Genomic DNA, 26,909 nt, shown 5'->3' with positions numbered 1-26,909 from the left:
AAAAGGTGGCACTGAAATAAGTAGTAAATGACTCGTGTGTGTGTGTGTGTGTGTGTGTGTGTGTGTGTGTGTGTGTGTGTGATATCGTTTCGTTTTGGGGATGGAGGCACTCTGGGTTTTTTGTTTTGTGAGATAGGGTCTCACTGTTCTTCTGGACTATTCTGAACAATGTGCTGTTACCTCAGCCTCACCCAGTTCTGTTTTAATTTCTATTTTCTCATTCTCACTTTTTTTTCCTCTCCAGATAATGTAGGGTTGGATAGATGACTTGGCTGTTTAAGAACATTTGCTGCTTTTCCGGAGCATCGGAGTTCAGTTCTGAGCATCCACATCGGTGGCTCCCAACTGCCTGTAACTACAACAACTTTGGGGGATGCAGCACCCTCGGCTGACCCCCTCCCATCACCCACACAAGTGGACACACATACACATGCAAAAATAAAACAAATATTTTTTTTTCAAATGGTTTCTATCTCTACCCCAAATTTCCTTATGGAAGTCCTCTTGTCTTGATCTGGCAATAAACCTGGGATCATCCTTGCTGAGTTCTCAAGCATGGAGCACTGCATGTGAAATGAAGGTGGAGCTTGGGAAAGGCACAGACAACCCTACAAACTGTTATAAAAGGAGGCCGACGCTGCCATACACGCGGGTTCTGGGGATATAGCTTTGTCATAAGTCACACCTGGAGAGCAAGCCAGAGTCTGGTCAGATGGGGGTGCAGACCTACCCCCACCATGTCACGAGCAGGTCCCCGCGGCCATAGTGTTCACCCCGTCCTCCACACACTTCCGGCATTTGGGACCCTTTCCTTGGCTCCCAGTGACCCACAAAACCCCAGTGCCGCTCAGACCCCACACAAAGCTGCTCGGCTGTGTGTCGCATGCCCTTTCTTTGGCTCACATGAGTTGTTACAAAAAAGGTTTTACAAGCTATTAACCGATATTTAAGCATTATCTTCTTAAAGTCTGAGGTCAGGATCCACATCTGAGTCCACTCTGTGAAACCCCACCCCCCCACACACACAGCTGGTCCCATTGTTAGTGATTTACAATGTGTTTGGCCAATGCAGGAACTTGACCGCTATGTCCAGAAGAAGGACATGGTGAGCTGCTAGCATTCAGCAGTGACACCTGTGAACCTGAAGGTCGGCTCACATCCTGGAGTGCACAAGCAGCTTGGGGTGGGCACGTGTGGGGTACGGGGGTACACTGTTACATGGCCTGACCTGGTCCCTCCTTTCCCACCTAACACCTGAGAATTTAATGGGATTTGGAGGTTTATTCCCAACCACAAAGGTTGTCTAACTCATAGGCCAGCACTTTCCACAGGCTGAACTTGGGGGCTCCCATTGTCTTTCTCCTGAGAAATGCTAGCCAGAGGGCCCGTGGGCTATCAGTGTGTCAATCTGTCAAGCCCTAGAAGTGGCAATTCAGAATGCCTTGGTCTGGCTGCCCCATGAGGTCTCCACTCAGGGCCAGCCACTCAGCCATCTGTGCTGCTAAATAACTCGCACATAAGGGGCGTGGCAAATGGGTGCGAATCTTGGATGCGTAGCAGCTGCTGGGTTTGCTGGGCATTGATGCTCCGCAGCTCAGTGAGGACGGCCATGATCTTCAGGAAGAGGAACCTGTAGGTGGTCAGAGAAGATGTTGGGGTGTCAGGCTGCCCCTCGCCATCCTACCGAATGGACCCATCCTGAGAGTACGCAAGTTCTAGCTCAGAACAGCTCAGCGGGATGGTTGGGATTCCTTCAGCCTATCCATGAGCAGGCCCATCGACTTGAGTCCCTAGACACAGAGACCCCTGGAGAAAATTGAGACCTTGCAGGTTAACTTAGAGGCCAGGGGAGTCATCACATTGGTTAAGGTCTTTACAGGTAGGACTACAGCTAGGACCTCCAAGCTGGAGTCCTTCCCTCCCTCCCTTCCTCCCACCTTCCTTCCCCCTCTATATCTCCCTCCCTCTCCCTTTCCCTCCCCATCCCTCTCCTTTTCCCTCCCCCTCTCTCTCCCCTCTCACACACAGTTACTTTAGCTTCCCCATGATAGGTAAGGAAGTTAGCACCCAAGCCTCCTCACAGGAAGTAACTGAAGGAAAGAAAGAGCAGGCCAGGTGAAGATTGGCGCATCGAGTCTTACACTGGCTCCCACACTGTGTAAAACCCCCAAATGGCCTTAACCTTCAAAGCCTGGGACTTTAAATACAGGAATCTAAGGACTGGTGATGGCACGGGAAATCTTGTCCATCCGTGCCAAGCCGCAAGCAGGCTGTTTCGAGTGACAAGTTGGCCCTTTGACAGTCCTCTAGCTGCCGAGCTCCCCGTCCACCCTATGGAACCCAGGGCAGTAATGTGGCTCCCTTGCAAGGTGTGGGTACCTCCCTCAGGAGAGCGTTTTGAAGGCTATAGGTTATATATAAACTTCTTGGCCCCCGAGCTGACCCTTCCCAATCAATAGATATACTACATACTATATATCTATCTACAATAAGGATATATAGTATATAGATATACTGCCACTGTGAATGCTATCACTATTTTTACCATCATTGTGCTTAAGACTGGCCTTTGTTAGGAAGCCCTACAGAAAAGACAGTAGAATCAGGTTCTTCCCACATCCTGATGACAGTCATGCAGAAAGCCTTGGGTAGACAAGTAACCCTGAGCTAGGCTCCTGCCTGAAGTCTTAGTAGAGGTCACAAAACAGTCCCAGAGCCTTTGGTCATCAGAAGCTGCCTCAGGCACAGCAGGCCCTTGTAAGGGGACAGGAAGGACCACCTCATATCTGCCTCTCCCAGCTCATCCTCACCTGTGAGCAGGATATGGCCGATTACACTCAATGTAGGCCTTCAGGGTGAGGGCAAATCGCTCCTGCAGCTGATCTACCACGCTGCGCTGAACCACTCCAGGACGATCTGAGAGGGGAGAAAAGGCATGGTGGCTCCGGCAGGTCAGAGCAGAGTGAAGGAAGGTTCAGTCCAGCCCAGGAGAGATGTTCTGGCCAGCCACCCCACCAAAGGAAGCAAGGCTAATGATTGAGACCTTCCCTGGGGTGACAGAAAAAGGCGCTGCTGCCTCCTGCAGAGCCCTGGAGGGACCCAGCAGCTGGGAAAAGCCATCACCTGGGGAGAAGAGGGAGATGGCCTGCATCAGCACATACTCCTCCTTGTGCAGCTGTAGCTTCTTCAGCATGCAGTGGAATTTCATCAGTGGGTCCAGCAGAAGTTTCTGGAAGCCACCTGTGGGTGAGCATAGGGTGGGCAGCCAGCACCTCAGGAACCTGACCCAAGAACCCAGGCGTCCCTCACTGAACTCTCTCCCTCCATCCCCCAGTCTCTCTTGGCGGTCATCTCCCTCCCTCTGCCAGGCATCTCCTGGGCACCATCAGGGTCTTCGAAGTAGTAGGCCAGCCGACCGCACTCCAAGGTTCCCGTTTCCATGTCGAACATCGTGTTGGACCTCAGGATGCACATCTCAAAAGTGGCCCCCTTCAGCAGGGAGATCTGGTCCTCAATAGGCAGTTCCCTGGCAGCAAGGACAGGAGGGGTTGACAGCCCCTAGGTAGGCTGCCCAGAGGCTGGCACCAGTCCCTAGCTCATAAGCCAAAAGTTGGAGGAAAGAGAGATGGAGCAGTCTCCTTCTGAGGGTGCTGTTCCTTCCAGGTCGCCCCCAATCTCGCTCCCTCATTACCCAGGGCCAACAGGTTACTCCACCCACCGAGGTCTTCTCTCCCCTACCTCCAGCAGCTCACCATGCTCTCTTAGCTTTGTGTCCACCCCACCTTCCCCCCATCTCTTCTAAGGCCCTACACAGCCTCTAACCAACACTTAATGTCTTGGTTCTTAATGTCTTGGTTCTTCCTTGTTAGCCTCTGCACTGGCTGGTTTTGTGTGTCAACTTGACACAAGCTGGAGTTATCACAGAGAAAGGAGCTTCAGTTGGGGAAGTGCCTCCATGAGATCCAGCTGTGGGGCATTTTCTCAATTAGTGATCAAGGGGGGAGGGCCCCTTGTGGGTGGTACCATATCTGGGCTGGTGCTCTTGGGTTCTATAAGAGAGCAGGCTGAGCAAGCCAGTGGAAGCAAGCCAGTAAGGAACATCCCTCCATGGCCTCTGCATCAGCTCCTGCTTCCTGACCTGCTTGAGTTCCAGTCCTGACTTCCTTTAGTGATGAACTGCAACGTGGAACTGTAAGCTCAATAAACCCTTTCCTCCCCAACTTGCTTCTTGGTCATGATGTTTGTGCAGGAAGAGAAACCCTGACTAAGCCTCATAAGCTTTTGTCTCTGTTTGCCTATCTGGAATGATTGCCCCTTGAAGTAAGTCCTGTTGAGTTTTCAGGTCAAGTAGTTTCTTCCCTTCCCAGAAGTGTTTCTATAGAGCAGAATCCTTCTACGCATGTCATGCCGTGCACTAGGAATGTCTGCTACCTGATGTTAAATTTAACACATACATGTTCCCCACTGTTTCTCTCCAGTAATGACAGCCTCGTGGTCCACTCCAATTATCTGCTCTCTGCCTGACGATGTGTTCCTTGCATGTGTGATTCAACCCCACTTGAACAGGCTAGGCCGGGCAAGGTGGAAGACTCAGGTACAAATACCCCTAGCATTATCCCTGGCACTGTAGCCTACATCTCACGGAGGAGTGGTTTCCATTGCTCCAGCAGGTTCCTGGTTCTCTTGTTGACACCATTTGCCATGGACTCCATGTCCAGCTCTGGGGGGGGGGGTGGTCTGTCAGATTACAGGACCATCCACCTTCCCAGGGCCTACTTAATGGTGTCTCTCTGTGGGTCTCTCTCTTTTCCTGCCAACTTAACTTTTACTCTGAAAAGTTCCAGTCACGGTTTCTCTCCTAATGGGGTTTAGGAAGGTCTGATGACCAGCATGTACCAATCTTCAGATGTTTATTATTTCATACAGCAGCCCTACAAAGTTGGCACAATCAACTCCCATTCCAAAACGGGAGGGCTGTCAAGCCCGCAGCAGCGAAGCCACTGAGGAATAGGCAACGGTCCCCCAGGGGCAGGGACAACAGAAGGTCTTTTGGTGCCAGTTTCTCCCAAGTTCACAGGGATTCATTGCAGATTCGTTGTGACCTTCACCATCTCCTCTTCCTTTCTACGTCCGTCTGCTCAGCCCCCAAGACCTACCTGAAGTAGGATATGACTTTGGCGAAGTTGATAACGCCCTTGAACATGTAGGTTGACACATCGGCCAGGTGTGGCAGAAGGGGGATGATCTCTTTCCCGTCGCTCTTGGAAGGGGGTTGGTAGTTCCAGATGCTGCCATCTTCTCCGCGCAGCTGCAGAGAGATCTTCATTGGAACACTGTCTTTCATGATTTGATTCCATGTGGCAGGGTCTTCCAACAGCGAGGCCTGCAGAAACTCTGGAAGCTCACAGTCACTGTGAAATACTGCAGGCAGCTGGGATGAAAGCAAAGAGAGGAGGGGCAGTGTGTTGTTATAGACAAGTCCCCACATAGGCTGCAGGTGATCAGCTGCAGTCACGTGATCACAGGCGTGTACACACACGTGTGCATCCATGTATACACATAACCCACGTTTCTTCTCTCGGGTTGTCTCCTGACACATGATGTTCTATGAATTAATGTAATCATATCCCTGCCTGGTCAGTGCGAAGGATCTTTTTCACAGTGTACTCTGAGCATCCCTCTGTTTGGCAGCTGTAGATGGAAATTCACATTCTGAGGCTAGACCATTCTTCTTTGCTAGTCCAATCACCTGAGCTACTTGTTACCATTTTGGGGGGAGTGGAGTGGGGGGCTGGCACTGGGAGCAAAGGCAGAGGTAGCCAACAGGAAGTCCATACCCCTTCTCCCCCTGCCTATTCTCACATCTCAGTGTGGGCAACATCCCTGCCTCTACTTAATCTTAACCCAGTTCCTACCGGCTGAGGACAGTCGGCTGGGAAATCACCAAAAGATTTCCCATCCCCGAGTTTGAGGTTGGGAGCAGGATACTTTTCTAGCAAGTTCTCAGGGTATCCTGATGCCTCTGACCACAAGATACCCATGGATGTGGTCACAGCTCTAAGCCCCCTACCCGGAAATCCTTGAAGTGGGAGAAAGTTGTGTCAAAGGTTTGCATCTGTGCGTCCATCAGCTCCTGGATCAGCGCCTGCTGTTCTTCAGTCAGCCCCTGGCCTCCAGGCGGGGGCGCCTCAATCTTTTCCCTCTTCTTCCTCTTGATCAAGGCCCGCCTCTGCTCCACAGCGGCATCGGACATGATCACTGTGCGTGTTAACAAAGAGGACTCAGCATATGTGCCGCGGCAGGGTTATCCCCCTCCCCCAACCTCCATACTCCACCAGGACTGCAGTTATGACTGGGGACAGCTGGAGAGGAAGGAGAGGACACGGCCCTGACCTGCATCTCCCACCACACTTCCGGTAGCAGAGACCTGGTGTAAGTCAGTCACAGGCTCACAATGCGCATGCTCTCAGGCGCTCTCTGGCAAGCGACCCCCCCCTCCCCGCCACACCCCACACCCCCCAACCCAGTCCACTCACTCTCTTTCTTCATGCCACTCTCCAGGCACTTGCGCAAACGGCAGGCCTGGCACTGCCGTCGTGTCTTCCGGGTGATCTCGCAGGTCCCCTTGCGGAAGGGGCACCTCAGCCGGACGTTGCGTTTCATGGCCCTTCTGTGGGACGAGACAGAGCATCAAGGAGTCTGCAAGGGGCTCTCAGCTGGGCCAGGACTCCAGGCCATGCGACCTGACTCTCCAGCCCGTGCCAGCAGCAGGGAGCGCACACCAGGGATATCATGGGGCAGGTGTAGATTGGTACTCTACTTCAAGGTCAAGGACTCAAAAGAGGAGTCTTTCTGAGATATTTCTGCAGAAAATGAGACGTGTGCTTTTCACGGGCACCTATAGCCCCAGAGTCTCTTTCTAGAACAAGTCAAAAGCAGGCTCCAGGCCTTTTTCTAAAATACCTCCCATCCTTCCTCATAGGAAGTATCCTTGTAGTATCCATGGAGATGGGTTCTGTGTTTCTCCTTGGGAAAGGAAGCCAGAGAAAATCTGTGCCTTTCATGCATTGCTCCTGCCCCGCACCCCCATCAGCTTCTTAACTATAAGGCCCTGTCCTTCTCCAGCTCCGATTGGCCTGGGATGGGGAGATTGGAGTTCTGTAGAATATGTATGTATGTAAGGGGGGGGGCTTCTTTGTCACCAGCCTGAAGGGTCCTGAAGGGCCGGCCACTGGCCTTTGTAGAGAGGCACCTGCAGACAGGCTATAACTGAGTCAGAAATCCCAGTCCGACCATTCTTCACAGCTCAGCCACCCTGAGTTTCCCACCAAAGTCCTCCATTGCTGCCCTGACTTGGTTGTCCTTCATCTCCACATCTGGATGACCCAAGTGATGCCTTGGCTCTGGCCTCTGGCCTGTCCAGCAGTGTGGGAAATGAGGGGATGCTGGGTTGGAAGAATAGAAACAGAAACAGAGGGATGCTGGGAGCTCCAGGCCTGAGACTGGGCTCGCTGTGCCTGGCCGCTGTTTCGGACTCAGACTGTCCCATCGGCCTGGGAGTATTACCACGGATGTCACACTCTCACCTTTGCAGACCTAGATAGGAGGCCCCTGATGCCACCCCCAAGTGCCCCAGAATGGCCGAAGGAGACTGGTGTTCACCAGAAGCAAGCCATGTATCAGATGCTGGCCTACATGTCTCATATAGCTTTAAAGACATGGTTTTCAAAACCGACCCTGTGATATTATTCATCTGTCACCCCCCCCCCACCCCCCGGCCCAGTGAAGGAGATCGGTCATCACCTGACCTCCAGGTAAGTGACAAACTTTTCTTGACCAAGCAAAGTTTGATAAGGGACAAGTTTGCTGGATAAGAAACCAAGTTCCCAAGCACAGATGCCTCAGCTCCCTCCTGGTATGCCGGGATGGCGCCCAGATGGGGTGGATTCCCACCCCGGGAGCAGTCCCTATAGAAGCCAGCTTTTCTGGCTTGAAGAACCAGAACCTGCCTTCAGGTGTGGTACATGCTCAGCTCATCAATTTAGCCAGTGTTCTTTGCTACTGATTCAGGAGTAGGCTGAAGTCAGCTCTAACCTGCATGATACAGTGGTGTCTTCTGGACCAGATTTTTTTTTGTGTGTGTGTGTCCCTGGGATAAGTATCCTTTGTACTGCCTGGGTTTCCTGGCGCTATGCTTTTCCAAGTAGAGCCAGACTGTGACCAGAGCTCTTAGTTTCTCCAGAAGAGAAAAATGCAGGCTCGGCAACTCAGCTTCGTCATATCTATCCATTCCACCACTCCCTTGTTGTCCCAGGAGTTGGTCCAAGTGTTCTGTGACTTGTGACTGGACGTGGCCTGGCACTGCTGATGGCTGTTACTCCACTGTAGCCCATGCAGTCCATGATCATGTCTCCCTGGATCAATGTGTGCCTTTGGACCTATCCTGTCCAAAGTCATCCCCAAGTGACCTGAGATCAATCCCCCAAGTGACCCTAAAACCAAATTATCCCCAAAGTCAGGAATCTGGGGACACTGACCCAGTGGTCATAACCCAGAGCTTGCTGCTTTGCCCCTTTGGAATCACTGAGGACCAGAAGCTCTCCCGTGAGGGTCAAACCCTGTTGACTCCTCCCCACAGGATGACCAGCGCCACATCTTTGTAATTGCAGGATAGGGCCTTGGTTTGAACATTCATTCCCATTCAAGACTTATCACTAACAAAAACTCTGGGGGGGGGGCGCTGCCACATTAGGCTGGGACCTTCCACCCTAGGGGGACAAAGGGAGGACTCAAAAGACTCAACTTAAGCTCACAAAACTAGAGTCCAAAGATCCCTCTCCCCAAAGTTATATAAGCAATAAGCAATTCCTGGGGCAGAGGAGACTCTGGTGGGTTCAGGGAAACCTCATTGACGCTGCATCCTCATGTGTCATCTGCCGTCCACTCTGGAGGAAGACCCCTCAGTGCTGCCCCACCCAAGTCAGCCACGGTCCTGCAATTAACCCCTCAGCCAAGTGTCTCCAAGAAACTCACCGGTTCACCAAGCTAGACCTCTGTGGAATCATTTCTTTGATCTCTTCCCCACTGCCCTACCTGAGGTACGTAGTTGTCTAGGTCTCCCCCCCCCCCAGAAAGTCACGTGACACATGGGTACCAAGGAACCAAAGTGTGTGCAGGAGGAGCAATTGCATGGCCCCTGAAGAGCGTGATGAGAGATGCAGCTTAGGCTGAGTCCTCCATCCTTGGGGGAGGACCCCAGGGTAGTCGTTTTTCTTTAAATTGGTACAGAATGACAAATCCCCTTGGTGAATGGGGTCTGACACTCAAATATGGGGACACTCTGCAATCTGATAATGGACCAGCAAACTCTATTGGAAAAGGAGGATGTATATTGGGAAGGTACACACAAGTGCACCTTCACATTGTCTACCCCAACAGGTGGGAAATGGGGGCAAAGAGAGGAAGGGGCGGCATTTGGCTTGTCATCCCTCACACCTGGGAAGACACCTGAGAAAGAAAGAGCTCTTCCTAGGATCCCAAAACTGAGAAGCCATGGAGAGAATCAGACTATAAAAGGGAGAAAGACAAGATAGGAATGATAGAAGACCTTCTTCAGGTCGACCTTTAATACAGAGGAAGAGAGAAATCCCATGATTCAGCACTAAGAGTCCTTGATAATGGCCCACCACAGGAAACATGATCAGGAAACGCAGTGCCTTGGAGCTGAGTGACCTGAGAAAGACTTAAGGGGTGAAAGAGCCTCCTACACTCTGGCTTCCGCGGCTGTGGGATGTGTGAGTAGCTGGTCACCTTCTGGGTGAGCTAGACGTGGAGCGACTGAGCCTCATTTCTCTGAGGCAAAAGCCATATGAGGAATGTCAGCTCTTGAGGGAGTGGTTCATGTGTCCATCCCATGCCTTGCTATCACCAGCTGAAGTCCCCATGGATATGGGGACTGGACGACCATGGAGCAGTGAGTGGGAACGATTACTGGGAGAATTAAGCATGAGACAGGCAGTTGTTGGTTTGGCCACAATGATGACAAACAGATGTGGAAGGAACTATGTAAGAACATTCAATGAAAGTCAGAGCCCCTCATAGTTTTCCATGAGCACCCACATCCCATTGAGTCACCTCAGAAAGCAGAACGCAGATGGCCTTACCCAAATCCAGGCCATCTGCCCCCAGGTCCCGGTAGAGGTTGCTCGTTTGATTCATATACAGTCTGGCCAGAGGGCAGCTAGCAAAGGCTAAGAGTTAGATAAAGGTCATCGTATTCTCATGAGGTCTTCTGATATTCTGTATAGTGCAGAACAAACATGTAAGGCTTATCCCCAATCGTGGCCCCAACAGATGGATGCTACTGATGGTGCAAGTATGTAACTGAAGCCATTCGACCTATCTCATATCGGGCTGACAGAGCACAGGGCCTATGCTTATGAAAAATGGTCTCCCCTGTGTGGACACAGCCACAGGCCTCTCCCAAGCCTTTCCATGCAAATAAACAATGAGTGACGCTTCTCTTCGGGGTCTCTTATAAATCTCAGTGATATGTGTTGGCTTTCCCAAGGAATTGACAAGAATATTTTGTAGGTCATGATGTAAAAAACTGGGTTGAAGGCAACCAGATTCAATGGCACTTCTACCTGCCTCCTAACCCTATAGGAACTGAGCGGATTTAAAGAATGAGTTATTAAAGCAGAGGTTAAAGAGTAAAAACAAAAGGTTCTCTCTCTCTCTCTCTCTCTCTCTCTCTCTCTCTCTCTCTCTCTCTCTTTCTCTCTCTCTCTCTCTCTCTCTCTCTGTGTGTGTGTGTGTGTGTGTATATGTGTATGTGTGTGTGTGTGCGTGCGCACGCTCCCAGGGGTCATACAATTAGTGAATGAAAATCTCAGTGCTAGACGTGGGTTACCTCATTACACTTTTCTGACCAGGTAGACCCTGCATACCATAGACTATTGCAGTCTTACATGGTAGGATTAGATGGTAAATTCCCACTGGAATACACTGCATGCTTTAATTGTAAATGTGGAGAAATCGAGCTGGCACTGAACTGAAAGCTTGTTCTTGACTGGCTTGCGCCATATTGGAAAGTGCTATGCAAGCCACAGGAAGAGAATTGTTGCTGATAGTCCTACTCACTTAAGACACTGTGTGCTATGCAACAAGCATGGCAGATGTTAAGGATTGGATATGCTCAGCCCAGGGAGTGGCACTATTAGAAGGTATGGCCTTGGAGTATATGTGACCTGGTTGGATTAGGTGTATCACTGTGGTTATGGGCTATAAGACCCTCATTTCAGGTGCCTGGAAGTCAGTCTTCTACTAGCAGACTTCAGATGAAGATGTAGAACTCTCAGATTTGCCTGCATCATGCCTGCCTGGATGCTGCCATGCTCCCACTTTGATGATAATGGACTGAACCTCTGAACCTGTAAGCTAGCCCCAATTAAATGTTGTCCTTATAAGAGTTGCCTTAGTCATGGTATCTGTTCACAGCAGTAAAACCCCATAGGCCAGCCAGTGCAGTAGTGGCCCAACTGTTATGGATGCAATCAATATCTTTTCTATTGGATTTATGGCCAGCTCCATAGGAGGGAATACTTCTTTAGTACTATAATCCAGGGCAAAATCTTACAACTAGAGAGAGTATAGGTCTCATTTGAAGGTGACTGCTATTGTTTTGTTAAACAAGTATGGTATGCCTGCCAGTTTTATTCTGGTTAATTCTCTTTGTTTTTATTTTGGGTAGTTTTGATTCATCAACTTAAGACAAACTAGAATTATCTGGGAAAAGACACCTGAATTGAGAAAACTGAATTGGCCTGTAGGCAAGTCTGTGGAGCATTTTCTTGATTAATGGCTAATATGGAAGGGCCCAGCCCACGGTGGGTAGCCTCACCACCGCTGGACAAGTGGTTCTCGGTTGCATAAGAAAAGCAAGCTAGGAGGAACAAGCCAGAATGCAGTATGCCTCCAATGATTCTGCTTCCGTTCTTACTTTATGCCTTTATATTTCTTCCTTGATTTTCTGCCCGGACTTCTCTTCGTAATGAACTGACTTGGACATGTAAACCAAATAAAACTTCTCCTCCTCAAGTTGCTTTTGGTCATGGTGTTCTATCACAGCAGCAGAAAGCTTCTAGTTCTAAACTTCCTAAACGTGTTTGTGCCCACAGACCACTGCTTACTGTCAACCCCAGTTGTTGAATCCTTTTGCAGTGATTACTTTAAAGATTCATAACCATTCAAATTACTGATAGCTGTTGCTACTGCTTGGAGGCCCAATGCTTATATGGCAGTGAAAGAAGATAATCAGATATGCATATCATCCATTCCATGACTCAGGGAACTTTTCAGAGTGGGGAAGAATGTAAGAGCTGAAGGAAGGGGGTCCTGTGGATCGAAACAGTCCCCACCCGGAAATGTGTCATCACTGGGGCCTGAGTGGCCTCTCGGGGCTGCATCTGCCTGCGCCACCCAAGGACTTAAGAATAATGTAGATCCGTTGGTTCTCCAAACTAGACTTGGGTAGAATAAGTGCTTGGTGTGTTGCTGATAGCCTGTCTGTAGTGAACAGATGTTTGTTGATGTCTCCCCAGGAAAAGTGACGCAACAGCTGCTGTCTTGGAAATACACAAATGTCATAAGTGTGGCCTCTAGGGGAGAACTGTAGACCTTCTCTGTTTCTGACGGTGAGTTCTTTCTTTCCATGCTCCTGCCTTCTCTCCCACCTTGGATCTGAGTCCCAGTGCTGAAGGTGGCTCTGCTGAACTGTCACTGGTCTTTCTATTCTTCATCTGGACGATGGTAAACCTTTTGTACAAACCTAACCTGCTGTGAAGTAGGACTTTTTTTCTCTCTCTTTTGAATCAGTTTGGTTTAGTTTTCTAAAATTTCTTTTGGTGTTTTTTTTTTTTTTTTTAAATCTGTTTCTAGATGGAATTATCTTAGTTTTGACTTACTTTATGCCATTCCTTTCTTAACAAGTATACTATAAGAGTGATTTGAATACTTGCCTTTTATATTTTTTGTTTTACTTATTTATTTTTACTGACCTTTTATTTTACTCAAGAACACATAGAGGAACAAAGTGTTAACATAATGGCAATGATCCTTTCCTGGGTGGCAGATGAAGGAAGCCTTGAAGGTGAGGATTCCTCTGAAGTATACATAGCTCTCTTGGAATAGTTGGGAGGGTAGTCTTTGGGTGCAACAAATGACCTCAGACATCAGATCAAGCTGAGGCCTACAGACATTGTCCAGAAAGTTAATGGAAAATCCCAAGTTAGATGTGACCTGTGTCAATACGGGAAAGTGCAAGACGGTTGGTGGGTGATCGTACCTGAAAAATCCCTTGCATCCTTCACACGTCATGACATTGAAGTGGTAGCCATTAGCCTTGTCCCCACATACGCGGCAGATCTGGAGACCGCCATCTTCCTCATCTACGTTGATGGGCTCTTCCAGGGCAGAATCTACTTCTTCACATTGGACAAGGCCAACCCGGCCCCAGCTCTCCTCAGGTCTCATCTCCAGGTTTACATCTGTGTGTCCTGGACTAGAACGGAAAGAACACAGAATGAAAGGTCTGTTCAGGGAGATGCTGGGGACACTCTTCCTCCTGAGTGGGACTCACATTTGGGATTGATGCTGGATGGACCTAACATCCCCTGGGGAACGTGTCGGTGATTATTTGAATTGTTAAGAAAAATGTGACCATGGCATTTTTGAGCACAGTAGGGGCCCTAGACAGAAAATGTAAGCCAGAATGTGGGAAAGAGCTTGTTACAGAAGGAAGAAATGAGAGGAGAAGGTGCTGTCTGGATTGGATTATGGAGGTACTGAATGGATTGAAGGGGTCCTAAGTTGATCAAGGGCTATCAAACTCATGGGAAAGATTGGGATTTAATATTATTTCTGGGACTGGAGAGATCTTGGGAAGATTATAGCCTTTTGGGTATGTTGTAGCCCAGCATTCCACACAGAGAGAAAAAGGTGATGCCAAAAACAAAAAAGGTTTTCAACTGAATAACAAACAAACCATGAGAGCAGAGCAGAACCCCACCGCAGGAATCATTGCATTCCAAGGATCTAATTTTCTTTCTTAAATCTCCCCACTCCAGCCAATATCAGATCTTTAAAAAAAAAAACAAAAACAAACAAACAAACAACAGAGGGGAAAAAACCTCTGATTTTAATTCTCAAGAAATATTAACCCTTGATAAGTGTTCTCTGATCAGTGTACCTTGGGCATTCCATTTGGCCTGGAAGTTTTTCTGAACTCTTTGGTGTTTTATGGAGACATACGGATTAGTATGCCATCCATGTGGCAAATTTTGTCTATTTGGAAATTCCTTTGAGTTAGCTAGGCATCTGCCACATGACAGGAAATGGTAAGTGTGTTGGTCTTTTGAACCAATTGGTTCTGTCAACCAATTTAGAACACAGAGAGAAGACACTGAGTGTATCTCTGCCTAGAACACAGAGAGAAGACACTGAGTGTATCTCTGCCATTGAGATAGACTGTAGCTCTCCACAAGAAGGAAGGTAAGTCATGGTAAGTCATGAGCTCACTGGTAGGAGGTTGCTCAGTGGATAGTCGACAAAATGAGTAGCAGAGCTGGGATAACAGGCAAAGAGGAACTACCGCCAGTTGAATAACATTCAACTATAGAATTTGAAACTGATGAAAAACTGGCCACACTGCACTTCTCAAGCATAACTAAAATGCTAAATATTTGAAATGTTCATATTGACCTTACAGGATGGTGGTTAGGGTCTGCTGCTTTCAGATGCTAATTTTGAGGAAAAAAAAATCTTTGTCCAGGGCTTACAAAAGAGAGAGCTAGTATCTTGTTCTTGAAGGATGGTTAGGTGGGTAGGTTGCATTTCATAAATACCGAGAAATTTTTTATTCTTCTTTGCTAGGAAAACTTAAATGTAAATTTCAAAGATTAGTTTTAGGCAGGAGGTGGTGGTGCACGCCTTTAGTTCCAGCACTGGAGGAGGAGGCAGAGGCAGGCAGATTTCTGTGTTCGAGGCCAGCCTGGTCTACAGAGTGAGTTCCAGGACAGCCAGGGCTACACAGAGAAACCCTGTCTCGAAAACCTGGAGTGGGGTGGACTGCATGGTGTTTGGGATTTGCTCTATGTATGTATTAACACATATACTCACTTTTTTTCAACCTAGAAATGGGCTAATTTTGCTACCAGAATAAAAAAATTATCGCCAAACATTAATTCATTACTAATAGACGATCTATTTTAAATAAATGGTACTAAGCGTTATATAATATAACGCTCTGGTTAAATAGGGCTGTCACATACATGAGGTACACTTACACCCCAGATGATAAAAAACTATTTATAGGCATTTATGATACTCTCAAAACTGTGCTATTCTTCTGCTCTGGTCCAGCAGAGTTGGGTTGTAGTCAGGGATGGAAGAGGGACAGGTTATGTTCCCGTCCACAAGATGGCAGGGCTCTGAGCCAGCACAGGTAGATCTCCTGACCCCTCCTGACTCACCTGAGGGACCCCTCTTTTCACAGGCAGAAAATGCAGACAGATACAAAGAAGAAGTCAGGACCCCTAAATCTAAAATCTTGGGCACTCTGAAAAAATATAAGAGAAGGCTCTGGCATGGGGAAACCTCCCCACACCAGAGTGTCAGAGCCGCCTCTTCCCCCAGTGCAGTCATTTTGAACTTCTCCTAAGGAGGCTAGGAGGAGAGGAGGAGATAAAAAGCCTGAGGAGGGAGGTGGGGTAAAAGGGCAGACAGAGTCTCCTTCCCTCTGTTTCTTCCCACTGCCGCAAGATCACCAAGCAGTCCAGAGGAGGAGGGGGCTTATCTCAGAGGTAAGTCCATCATCAAGGGGGGCAGGGCAGGACCTCAGGGCAAGACCTGAAGCAGAAACCCTGAAGGAGGGCTGCTTACTGTCTCCGCTCCCAAGTTCATGGTCAGCTGTCTTTTTCTCATAGCCCAGGCCCTGCCCTGCCCAGCCCTGCCCTGCCCAGAGATGACTTGCCCACAGAGGGCAATAAGGAAAATGCCCTGCAGGTCAATGTGGCGGAAGCAATTCTTCGGGTGAGGTTTCTGAAGGGTTAATTACCCGACTGCCCAAAAATCAAGCTGACTTGACAGTTAACACCTGTGGGCTGTTAGGATCCTGCAAACTTCTGATAAGAGCATCAGCATATAAGTACCTCTATTGGTATTTACTGCTTGGAGGCCTCAGGGGAATGGACTCACAGGAATCCCCCATCCCCAAAGCTTCTTTTTCCAACCCTCCAAATCCCTCTTTCTTCTATGTCCAAGTTGCCTCCATCAGTCCTGACCCACCAGTCCCCTCTTTCCAAGTAAATGTAGGTTTGTGTCAGGTTGACAGTGGAGGCTAACTATGGCCCTGCTCAAAGACCAGCTAACCTTGAGGAGGTAAAGTCGCCTATCCCCCAATTCAGCTGAGTCAGCTGTGAAAGGTTCCCAGGTAAACGGACTTTCCCTTTCCAAAAGCTATGGCCCCAGCGGTTCAGACCCTCCCAGCCCATCCGCCATCTTCCGTATGATAAGCCAAGGAGAATGTGTCCCTCCCCTCCTTCTTCCTCCTGGAAGGCAAGGCCAGAGGGCAGAAAAGAAAGATTTCAGAAGAGGAGAGAACATTTGCAGACTGTTTATCTGACAGTGGTTTAACATCCAGACTGTGTAAGGAATACAACACAAAATAGAGAAAAAGTTATACACCAGACGAAAGGAGACCGAGAGCTTGCTGTAACAGCATATTACGCCTGGCATCCTCCCAAATTTACAAAGAGATCCTTTTCAAACTGGAACACAAGGGGGGCAGGGACTGGGGGAAAGACTGCATTAATTATCTGAATAGACTTTTCTCCAAAGAAGGTTTTTTAATCCCCCAGCACCATGGGACCGGAATGGAGTTCCCTCCCATGATTGGAGGTCACATCTCCTTCCCCTCAGCAGCCCCCAGCTGCTCAGGAGAGATGTGAGCTCATTTCCTACAGAGCTAGTTGGCCAGATTAGGGGCCCACATCATCCTTCCTCCGGCATCCTCTAACCCTGGCCTTTCAGGACAGAAGTGCATTTCCTACTGCCTCAGGACCTCAGTGGAGCCTAGTTGGCAGGTAAGAGGCCATTTCTCTGTCCTGCTAGCACGCCAGCTCCCAGCTCTCCAGGATGGAGACTGTTCTCAGCATCGCAGGATCTGAGCAGAGTTTGCACCCCAGGTTAGGATCTCTGCCTCCCTTCCTTAGTCATCCCGGCTCCCAGCATCCCAGGACTTAGGAGTTTGCTACCCAGTGCCTCAAGAGCCAGGTGGAGCTCACGTGCCAGGGCAGACGTTTCATCTCCCTCATTCTACAGACTTAAGCTCTACCCCTTCAGGACCCACAGGTGACTCCCTGTCCTGGATCTCGGGACCTGGATGAGACCTTCTGTTACTGAGATGAGAGCCATGTCTCCCTCCCTCCAGCAGCCTAACCACAGATGCATCAGAACCCACATGGAACCTGTGCCCAGAGCATCAGAAACCAAGTGATGCTCACTGCCAGGTTTCTGGTCACCGATATCTTAGCACCCAGTGCCCCAAGACCCATTTGGCAGTGCCTCCCCAGGTCTGAGACTACATCTTCTATACTCTGGCATCCCAGCCCTCAGTATCTCAGGACCCATGGCCATACAGCATCTCCCACATGAGAGGCCTCTGGTGTCTTACACCCCAACATCTCAGCATCTGAACAGAGCTAATGCCCCAGATTAGAGACCACACCTGTGCCTCCCTCCCCCTCTAACCTTCCCATCACCTGTACAGAGCACTTTCTACTTCCTAGGTCAGAGGTCATACATACCCCAGCGCCCTTTGCCGCCCTCATCTCTGCCCTCTTAGGAATTGTGGCATAACTGCCTACTCCTAATATTAGTGACTCTACTTGTGTCCCAGCTCCCAACAATTCAGTACCTGCTTAAAGCACTGGTTCACATCTCAGGTCAGAGGCTACCACCTTAACAACCCTGACAACCCACACCCATCTCTGACCAATGCACATAGGGAACCCACTTGTGATGTCAGAGACCACACCTTCTCCTATCCAATCTGGGGACCCCTTTCCTATAAAGTATCAACCCCAAGACTGAACTTCAAATACCCCAGCTGAGCCTAACCAATGAAGGGTTAGCATCAAGCAAAGACTCAAAGAAACGCAAAACAAGAGTCACAAAGTGGATCTACATATGTGTGGTCCAGGGAGTGACACTATTAAGAGGTGTGGCCTTGTTGGAGGAAGTGTGTCCGGGGTGCGTAATGAGGCTTTCCTCCTAACCACGTGAGAGCCAGTCTTCTGCTAGAGGCCTTCAGATAGAGAGGAGGAACTCTCAGCTCCTGCTGCACCATGCCTGCCTGCACGCTGCCATGCCTCCTTCCATGGTGATAATGGACTGAACCTCTGAACCGGTAAGCCAGCCCCAGTGAAATATTACCCTGGGTTTACCCAAGAGTTGCCTTGGTCATGGTGTCCGCTCACAGCAGTAAAACCCAACCTAACACAGTAAAGGCGGCACAACTCCCATTGTAAAGCCACAGGCATAAAAACCCAAGATGGCATGTCTCCTCCAAAGAAAAAGTAAGAAACTTTAAGAACAGTTTACATAGAATTCCAGACAAGGAGCTCAAAAGAAGAGTCGTAAATATTCTTGAAAGAATTCAAAGACACCAGAATGAAGTTAAAGAGGACAGAAATAAATTCCTGAATAAATTCCAGAGAAGACAAACGAACAGACGAACGAATGAAGAAGGCAACCCGGGATCTGAACACAGAATTCAGTAAGAAGATAGAAACAGGGAAGAAAATGAAGCTGGGAATGGAAAACTGAATGAGGCAAGCAAAAGGCTTAATGGAAAGTCTCAGCAAGAGACTAGGTCATGTTGACGTCAGAATGACAAGGCACAGGGATTGGATCACCAATGATAAAGAAAAATTTTTAAAAAGTAAAATAAACTGCATGAGTGGAACATAGAAGATCTTTGGGGCACCATGAAAAGACCAAACCTTTGAATTAAAGGCTTAGAAGAATAATTCCATGCCAAAGGCAGAGAAAATATTTTCAATAAAATCATAGAAGAAACATAACCAAGTCTATGGAAAGAGATGCCTGTCTAGGTAAGAGGTTTACAGAACAGGAAATGGACCTGAAAAGAAAAACCTCACATCATATTGCAGTTAAAACATTAAAACAAAGATAGGGTATTGAAAGCTGTAAAAGAAGGGTCAACAGATATTTCTTTCTTTTTGTCTCATAAAACTTTTTTACACATAAAACAAAGTTATCATTTTAAATCTGGATACATTTTATAAAACCAAGAGGTAAGTGTAATAAGTCAGCAGTAGCCTTAGCAGGCAGCACACTGTTCTAACCATGTGCAATACAATTCTTTGTTAAAAAATGACTAACAAGACTACAGACATTTCAGGAATCCTCTGGGAAGTCGTACAGACTTACTGTGGAAAGCCAGGGACTTTTACAATCACAAAGTGCTGTGGTGACATCCAAGTGTCACTTCTAGTAGGAAATAGTGTTGGCATTACTTGATTGTCTCAGGTATTACGTCATTTTCATCTGAGACTGAAACACCTCATCCTGCAGGGAGACTCATCAAGACAGTGGAAAACTCAACATAGCTCCCCAAAGTCCCTGAAACTGACAAGACTCACTAGGCCCCACCCTTCATGAGAGAAACTAAACAGTAAAGACAGTGGAGAGTCTCCTCAGACAAGCCCAGGCTGAAGGGACCAGTGCAGCACAAGACACCCCAACACCATGTTCTCAGCACTAAGGAGATTTATTTGCCCCAGAGGGTCAAAGGGCAGGGAGTAAAAGACAAATATAGGAGATACAGGACAAGGGACAAGAAGGCGGGAGCAAGGGAGAGGGGGAAGGGATATTTGTCCGCACAAAAAGGCCTGCCTCTGGATAGAGAGGAGGCAGGCATGGCAATAGGCAGAGAACAGTTTATAAAGGTTCAAAGGGTACACCGTGTCATGATTAGGTATTTAATTGTAATTTTAATTGGACATGTTAATTGGGTGAGCCAAAGAGGACTTTTGATTGCTGGACTTCAATACTTTGATAGCAGGACTTTAGTAGTCAGATTCAGGAGGAGAAAGTGGCCAAATAAGGGAGTAGACCTTTGTAGCTAGCTTTAGGAATGCAATCTAATGGTTTTTGGCAAGGCAGAGTGGAAGGGCAAGGCCTGCCAGAGCTGTGTTTGCTGTGCTCAGGCTGGCTAGAGTCCCTTCACAGACATCTTGAAAAAGCAGAGGCACCCAAGCTGCCTGGAAGAAGCAGAGACCAGATAAAAACCTAAGAGGAAATGTTGCTGTGTAAATACTCCAGCTAGTCCTGAGATAAGAATTATGGGGCATATACTCTAAAGCTGCTTATTTTCGTAGGTCATGTAATCTCTTTTAAGCAATAATGAAGTCTGTGTAGGAACTTCAGTGGTACCAACCACTTAATACAGGGAAATAAAACACTCAGTGGGCACTCATTCCACTGGGAATACCACATATATGCACACACAGAAACACACACACAAACAACATACACACCCACACAATGTACACCACACATGAGCATACACACAGAAACACACAAACAGCATACACATGCACAAACATGCATACCACACATGCGCACACACACACACACACACACACACTCCAGTACCCAAAAGTACTTGGGGATGAGGGCTGTTTTGTGGATGTTGGAGGGTGTGAGCATTCTCACACCAGCCTCAAACACAGACCTCTTCGCCATTTTTCACAGTTAACTTTTCGATGGAAGCTTTAGAATCCAGACGGCCAGAGCAATGTATTTCAGGTTCTGAAAAGAGACAGAAAAGCCCCAACTAGTGTGTGCAGCAGTTATCAGTCATGACTAAAGGGGAAAGAAAAAATTCTTATGGTAAAGGAGGCTAAAAGGACTGATGACCATGAAACCATCCCTATAGAAGACAGTGGAAGGAATACTTCAGATTGAGCATGAAGGAAGAAAAATTATAATAGCATCTAAGAGACCTAAAGGGGAAAAATTTGCCTGCATAGTTATTAAGCAAAAGAGACCAAAGAAAAACCCCACAAAATCAACAACATGATAAGAATCATCACACCTTTCATTAACCTTCTTAGTTGACGGTTTCAGTTCCTCAATCAAATGACACCAACTAGCATTATGAATTAGAAAACAGAACCCAACATTTTGCTGTCTACAGGACACATAACCTCAGCACTGACAGACACTACCTTAAGTTAAAGTATAGAAGAAGATATTTCAAGTGATGGAACCAGGAAAGAAGCAAGCATCACTGTGCTAAAAAAATAAACTTTAAACCAAAACTAATCAGAAGAGGTAAAGCAAGCCAGGTGGTGGTGGTGCATACCTTTAATCCCAGTGTTTGGGAGAGAGAGGAGATACATTTTTGAGTTCAAGGCCAACCTAGTCTATAGAGTGAGTTCCAGAACAGTCAGGCAGGGCTCCATAGAAAAACCCTAGCCCCCCAAAAAAAGATAGAAGAAAAAGTTGTGGAAGAAGAAAAGGAAGACGAGGAAGAGAAAGGAAGGAGGAGGAGGAAGGGGAGGAGGAAAAGGAGGAGGAAGAAGAAGAGGAAGAAGAAGAGGAAGAGGAGGAGGAGGAAGAGGAGGAGGAGGAGGAGGAGGAGGAGGAGGAGGAGGAGGAGGAGGAAGAAGAAGAAGAAGAAGAAGAAGAAGAAGAAGAAGAGAGTAGTCAAGAGGATATCAAAATTCAAAATGTATATACATGAAACTCAAGCGTACCAAATTTCATAAAACAAATACCATTGGATGAAAAGCCACAAATTATGTTTACAAGATGAGGGTATTGTAAACAGATGGCCAGATGTCAAGAGGAACCTCAGTTTCCCCAGGCCTCATTCCCACGTGTCCTAGTCAGTGTTCTGTTGCTGCGAAGAGACAGGTTAAGCGTGTAGTCTCTTATCATGGTGGGAAGAATGGTGGCACAGAGGCAGACATGGTGCTGGAGAAGTAAGTGATCAGTCTAGACATCTGGGTCCTCGGGCAGCAGGAGACAGTGACTCTGGCTTGAGCATTTGAAAGCCCAAAGCCCACCCCCAGTGACGTAATTTCTCCAATAAGTACATACCTCCTAATCCTTATTCAGTAACAAGCATTCAAAACAAGGAGCCTACGGGGACGTTCCTATTCAAACCACAGAATGGTGTGTTGCTCATTCTGTAGTTCTCAGCCTTCCTATCTTTCTCTGTTAGAAGCATTTTCTTTTACTAAGTATCAAGCTTTGATTTAGTCTCAGGTCACCTCTGAAGAGCCTCAGAGGGAACACACTCAGCATGGTCCTTCAGCAGGTTGTGGACTGAACTGCGGAGGCCCCGAGGCCCCGAGGCCATGGGTCATATGAGAAAGACAAGCTACGAAGGGCAAGCTGGTAAACAGCATTTCTCTGTGGCCTCGGCTGCAGTGCCTGCCTGACCTTCCTCTGTGATGGCGGGTAGGCCGTGAACTGAGTTGTCTTGGGTGAGTGCTTCACCACAGCTACAGTAAATCGAACTAAGGTGATTGTCTTAGCAGTCACTGTTCTATTGCTGTGAAGGGACACCATGACCAAGGCAACCTCTACAAAGGCAAACATTTAATTGGGACTGGTTTACAGTTTCAAAGGTTGAGTCCACTATCAGCGTGGCAGCACGCAGGCAGACATGTCACTGGAGGAGTCGAGAGTTCTACATCTTGATCTGAAGGCACCCAGAAGGAGATTGTCTTCCACACGCAGCCAGAAGGAGGCCTTGATGCCACACTAGCCAGACAGACTTGAGCCTACACCCCCAGTGACACCCCTCCCCCAACAAGGCCACACCTCCTAACAGTGCTATGTCCCATGGGCCAACCATATTCAAACCACCACAGTGATAAATAAGAATTTAGTAGCCAAGAAGTCATGCAGTCAGGGGCTGGAGAGATGGCTCAGTGGTTAAGAGCACTGACTGCTCTTCTGAAGGTCCTGAGTTCAAATCCCAGCAACCACATGGTGGCTCACAACCATTCATAATGAGATCTGATGCCTTCTTCTGGTGTGTCTGAAGACAGCTACAGTGTACTTACATATAATAAATAAATCTTTAAAAAAAGGAAGAAGAAGTCATGCAGTCAGCAAAAAGAAAAACAGTTTTCAGTGGCTTTCAGTGAAAGGATGCCTTTTTGTTCTGGTGTGTGTGTGTGTGTGTGTGTGTGTGTGTGTGTATATGTGTGAATTCCAACTCATAATTCATCCCAGGACATCTCAGGAGAACTTAGTGTGAAGGTCAAAACAAGGGTTAAAGGACAGGCCTGCAAATATCCACGTCTGAGCGGAGAGATACTTGATGTACAGTGATGAGAGAAAATAGCCCAGCACGGAACGATGGAGCTCATGCCTTCCTGCTAAAGCAGCCAAGGAACTGAGACCAGGTAGGTCACAGGCCTACGGGCAAACCTAATGCTGCCATTCTACTGAGGGAACAGCAGTGAAGGCTCCTAAGTGGCACGCTGCTGTCTGGATCAGTTGTTTGCTCAACCCTCATTCTAGGAGATTTGTTTTGCAGTAGATGGGAATTGCCAGAGACCCACAACTGGACAATATACAAGGAGTGAGAGACTTCCGATTACTCAGTTCTAGGTGGAATGTGTTGATCAAGACCCTCCTCTCAAGGCTCAGAAATCTATTTGGAAGAAACAACAGAAAGATTCTAAGAGTCAGGGGTGGTGGATGACCCCAGAGAAACATGACAGGAACAAGGAAGGATTACACACAGGAACTAACAGTGACTGTGGCAGCAGATACAAGACCTGCACATGCTCAAACCAGACTGGGTCCCAGCACTGAGAGGAGGAAGGAGAGACAGGGTCCCAGCACTGAGAGGGGGAAGGAGAGACAGAGTCCCAGCACTGAGAGGGGGAAGGAGAGACAGAGTCCCAGCACTGAGAGGGGGAAGGAGAGACAGGGTCCCAGCACTAATCAAGAAGCTGTTGGAAATTGTTACTTGTTGGCAAATGAGAAAGGGTGTAGCAACCTCACTCCAGGGCAGCCAGATTCTCAGGAGTGGTTGGCCAACATGAAACAAATTCCACAGTTTGTTTGTTCTTATTTTTATATTTGTGATGAGAGAGAGAGAGAGAGAGAGAGAGAGAGAGAGAGAGAGAGAGAGAGAGAGAGAGAGAGAGAGAGAATTTAAAGTTGGGTGGATAGGGAGGAGAAGATGATCTGGGAGGAGTTGGAAGATAGAGAAAACATGATCAAAATATATGAAAAAAAAGGTTTAGATTAAAAAATAATTTAAAAAAATCATGCCTACGTTGGTTCAAATATTGAAACAAGAAAAACTTTAAAAAAAAAAGAACAGTGATGTGTGACAAATAAATTGGACAGAAAGAACAGCATAGAGAAAAATGTTGTACTCTATGAACCAGTGAATACCCAGAGCCACCAGAGTAATGTAAAAGAGACGCATGCGCAGGACTTGGACTTTTCTGGCTATGAAGCTCCCCTTATCCACGCCGTGATATTGGCACAGATAGACACAGAGTGTGAGACATCAGGACTGAGACCGCAGCTGTGAACCCTCACTGATACATCCGTGCCTGACAGATGTAGCAATGGGGGAAGGGAGAGCCTTTTAAAGCGGCACTGAAGAACAAGGGTGCAGAAGCCACCTGGAAGGATTAGGAGGGAAGTTGCTCTGGGCTGTGGCCAACAAAGAGAAGGACAGGGATTAGAAGGCAGCTTAGCACGGGGACCTGGGCAGGCAGTGCTCTTGGATCTGGGAAAGGGGCCTCAGTGAAGTTTAGATTGAGCTCTGGGCCATCGAGACCCTGACTCAAGTCCATGGACCCACAGAGGTTGGCGCAGTGTGTGCAGCACATCTGTGTGAATGCTTCAGTGATCTCAGAGGACTCCGTGGTTCAGGACAGATGTGTGTGTGTGTGTGAGAGAGAGAGACAGAGACAGAGACAGAGACAGAGACAGAGTGAGAGAGAGACAGAGACACAGAGACAGAGACAGAAACATAGAGACAGAGATAAAGAGAGACAGAGGCAGAGAAACATAAACAGAGACAGAGAGACAAAGAGAGACAGAGAGACAGAAACAGAGACACAGAGACAAAGATAGAGACACAGGAAGTCAGACAGAGAGAGAGACAGAGACGGAGACACAGAGAAAGAGAGACAGAAACAAAGAGACAGAGATAAAGAGACAGAGACTGAGTCAAAGACATACACACAAACAGAAAGAGAGAGAGAGAGAGAGAGGGAGAGAGAGAGAGAGAGAACAAAACTTGTCCCTGCAGAGTGACACATGGAAAAGGACAGAGTCCGGGGGAAAGTAAAAGGGAGGAAGGGAGCTTGACGGGGAACCTTTGGAGCTAAATATTTAGAAAGTATAGGAGGGCAAAGGGGAGCCCTGCACTAACGTGGCCACGCCCTCAGGCAGGAAGCCCAGACAGCCAAGGCAAGTAGGGTCTTCTGTTCGAGAAAGATTCCTTATCTGGTTCCACAGATTAAGTTGGAAGTTTATCAGAGACTGAGCGAATAGCCAATCCCTGTTAGATAGGAGGCGGAGACAAACCTTAGACAAGGAACGGCCAGTGGAGAAGAGGCTGGTCACCCAGTGCTGGAACAGAATGAAATTTCAAGACCTCGAATGCCTGCAGAGAGTGCTGAGATGGCAGGGTAGCCTAATGGTGTGCACCTTTACTGTCCACACTCGGGAGGCAGAGGCAGGAGGAGCTCTTGTGAATTCCAGGCCAGCCTGGCCTATGTAGTGAGGTCCAGGTTAGCCAAGGCTACATAGTGAGATCCTGGAGAGGAGGAGATGGAAAGAGGAAGAGAGATGGGGGGATGCGGGGGGGGGGGGGGCAGGGAGAGCAGGAGAGAGGGAGGGAGAGGGAGAGGGAGAGGGAGAGGGAGAGGAAGAGAGATGGGGGGAGAGAGAGTGGGGAAGGGGGAGAGGGGGAGGGAGAGAGAGAGAGAGAGAGAGAGAGAGAGAGAGAGAGAGAGAGAGAGAGAGAGAGGAAAATGTGGGTAAAGAGAACCCGGAATGACGATGAACTCCTTAAGGCAGTATGAGACAAAAAGAGAGGCAGTTGGTTGGCACAAAAAGCCAGGGAAGAATCAGCAAAATGGCCACAAGCTGCAGTTTGGGCACAATAAGTGAGGGAGACCCAGCTGCCTGGGCAGGCGGAACAAGTCAGAATGAGAGGTTGATTAAACTAACAGCACATCCGCTCCTCAGGGGCTTTTCACCCTGCTCCGTCCTGCTCCCTTCCCCAGTCTCAAGAAGGCCGGGCTGTCTGACCCTGAAGAACCTGTCTGCTGGGAGGCTCGCTGGGATCATGTCCAAACGAAGGGTCACCGGGGGAATCTGCATTTTACTCTTCTCCGGGCCCTTTGCTGTCCTGTGTACTCACCATCCCAGCCACAAGCCAACTTCTGAATCAGGAGTCTTTGGGAGGAAAAATTCATCAGCTCTGCTAACGGGCCCTCAGTCAGCTACCACGCGAGAAGCTGACACTGTGTGGGGAATCCCACACCAGGAAAACCACGCTAGGCTGGCTTGGTGGAGCAGTCCTTGTAATTTTAGCACTCAGGATGCTAAGGCAGTGAGGATTATGGGTTGGCGTTGAAAGGATAAAAAATAATACAGCCTATCTCCAGCCTTCTAAGGAACCCCAAACACTTCATATTCCAGAGCCCGCTCTTTGAGCTTTTTGTTAGAAACTAGGTAAAAGGTCACAGTCCAGAGCCTGCCCTTTGTTCAGAGCTAGACAAAAAGGCCTTGAATAGGTGATACTGGCCCCACAAGGTTACAGG

The 26,909-nt window shown here is 48.2% G+C and overlaps 1 protein-coding gene across 1 annotated transcript; it reads right to left on the bottom strand.

The window, feature by feature from the left end:
• Window positions 1–217: 217 nt before the first annotated feature.
• Window positions 218–26,636, bottom strand: Nr1i2 (nuclear receptor subfamily 1 group I member 2). Its single transcript, XM_052158966.1, has 9 exons — window positions 26,507–26,636; window positions 13,346–13,561; window positions 6,537–6,670; window positions 6,071–6,258; window positions 5,157–5,431; window positions 3,384–3,526; window positions 3,124–3,240; window positions 2,811–2,916; window positions 218–1,630 (listed from the first exon to the last, which is right to left on the bottom strand). Exons 2-9 carry the CDS (start codon window positions 13,531–13,533, stop codon window positions 1,486–1,488), a joined length of 1,296 nt encoding a protein of 431 aa, XP_052014926.1. The 5' UTR covers window positions 13,534–13,561; window positions 26,507–26,636; the 3' UTR covers window positions 218–1,485.
• Window positions 26,637–26,909: the final 273 nt, after the last annotated feature.

This window comes from Apodemus sylvaticus, chromosome 15 (assembly GCF_947179515.1).
Source record: "Apodemus sylvaticus chromosome 15, mApoSyl1.1, whole genome shotgun sequence".
In the NCBI taxonomy this organism is placed as follows: domain Eukaryota; kingdom Metazoa; phylum Chordata; class Mammalia; order Rodentia; family Muridae; genus Apodemus; species Apodemus sylvaticus.
This window is presented reverse-complemented; position numbering and strand designations above follow the sequence as displayed.

What these genes read in the sequence shown, in the direction of transcription:
- Nr1i2 (XM_052158966.1), bottom strand. Translation starts at nt 13,533, where the DNA reads ATGAGACCTGAGGAGAGCTGGGGCCGGGTTGGCCTTGTCCAATGTGAA. An exon ending in GGATGCAAGGGATTTTTCAG is followed by an intron (nt 6,671 to 13,345) that starts GTACGATCACCC and finishes CTCGTCCCACAG; the next exon opens with AAGGGCCATGAAACGCAACG. An exon ending in AAAGTCATATCCTACTTCAG is followed by an intron (nt 3,527 to 5,156) that starts GTAGGTCTTGGG and finishes CCTTGCTGCCAG; the next exon opens with GGAACTGCCTATTGAGGACC.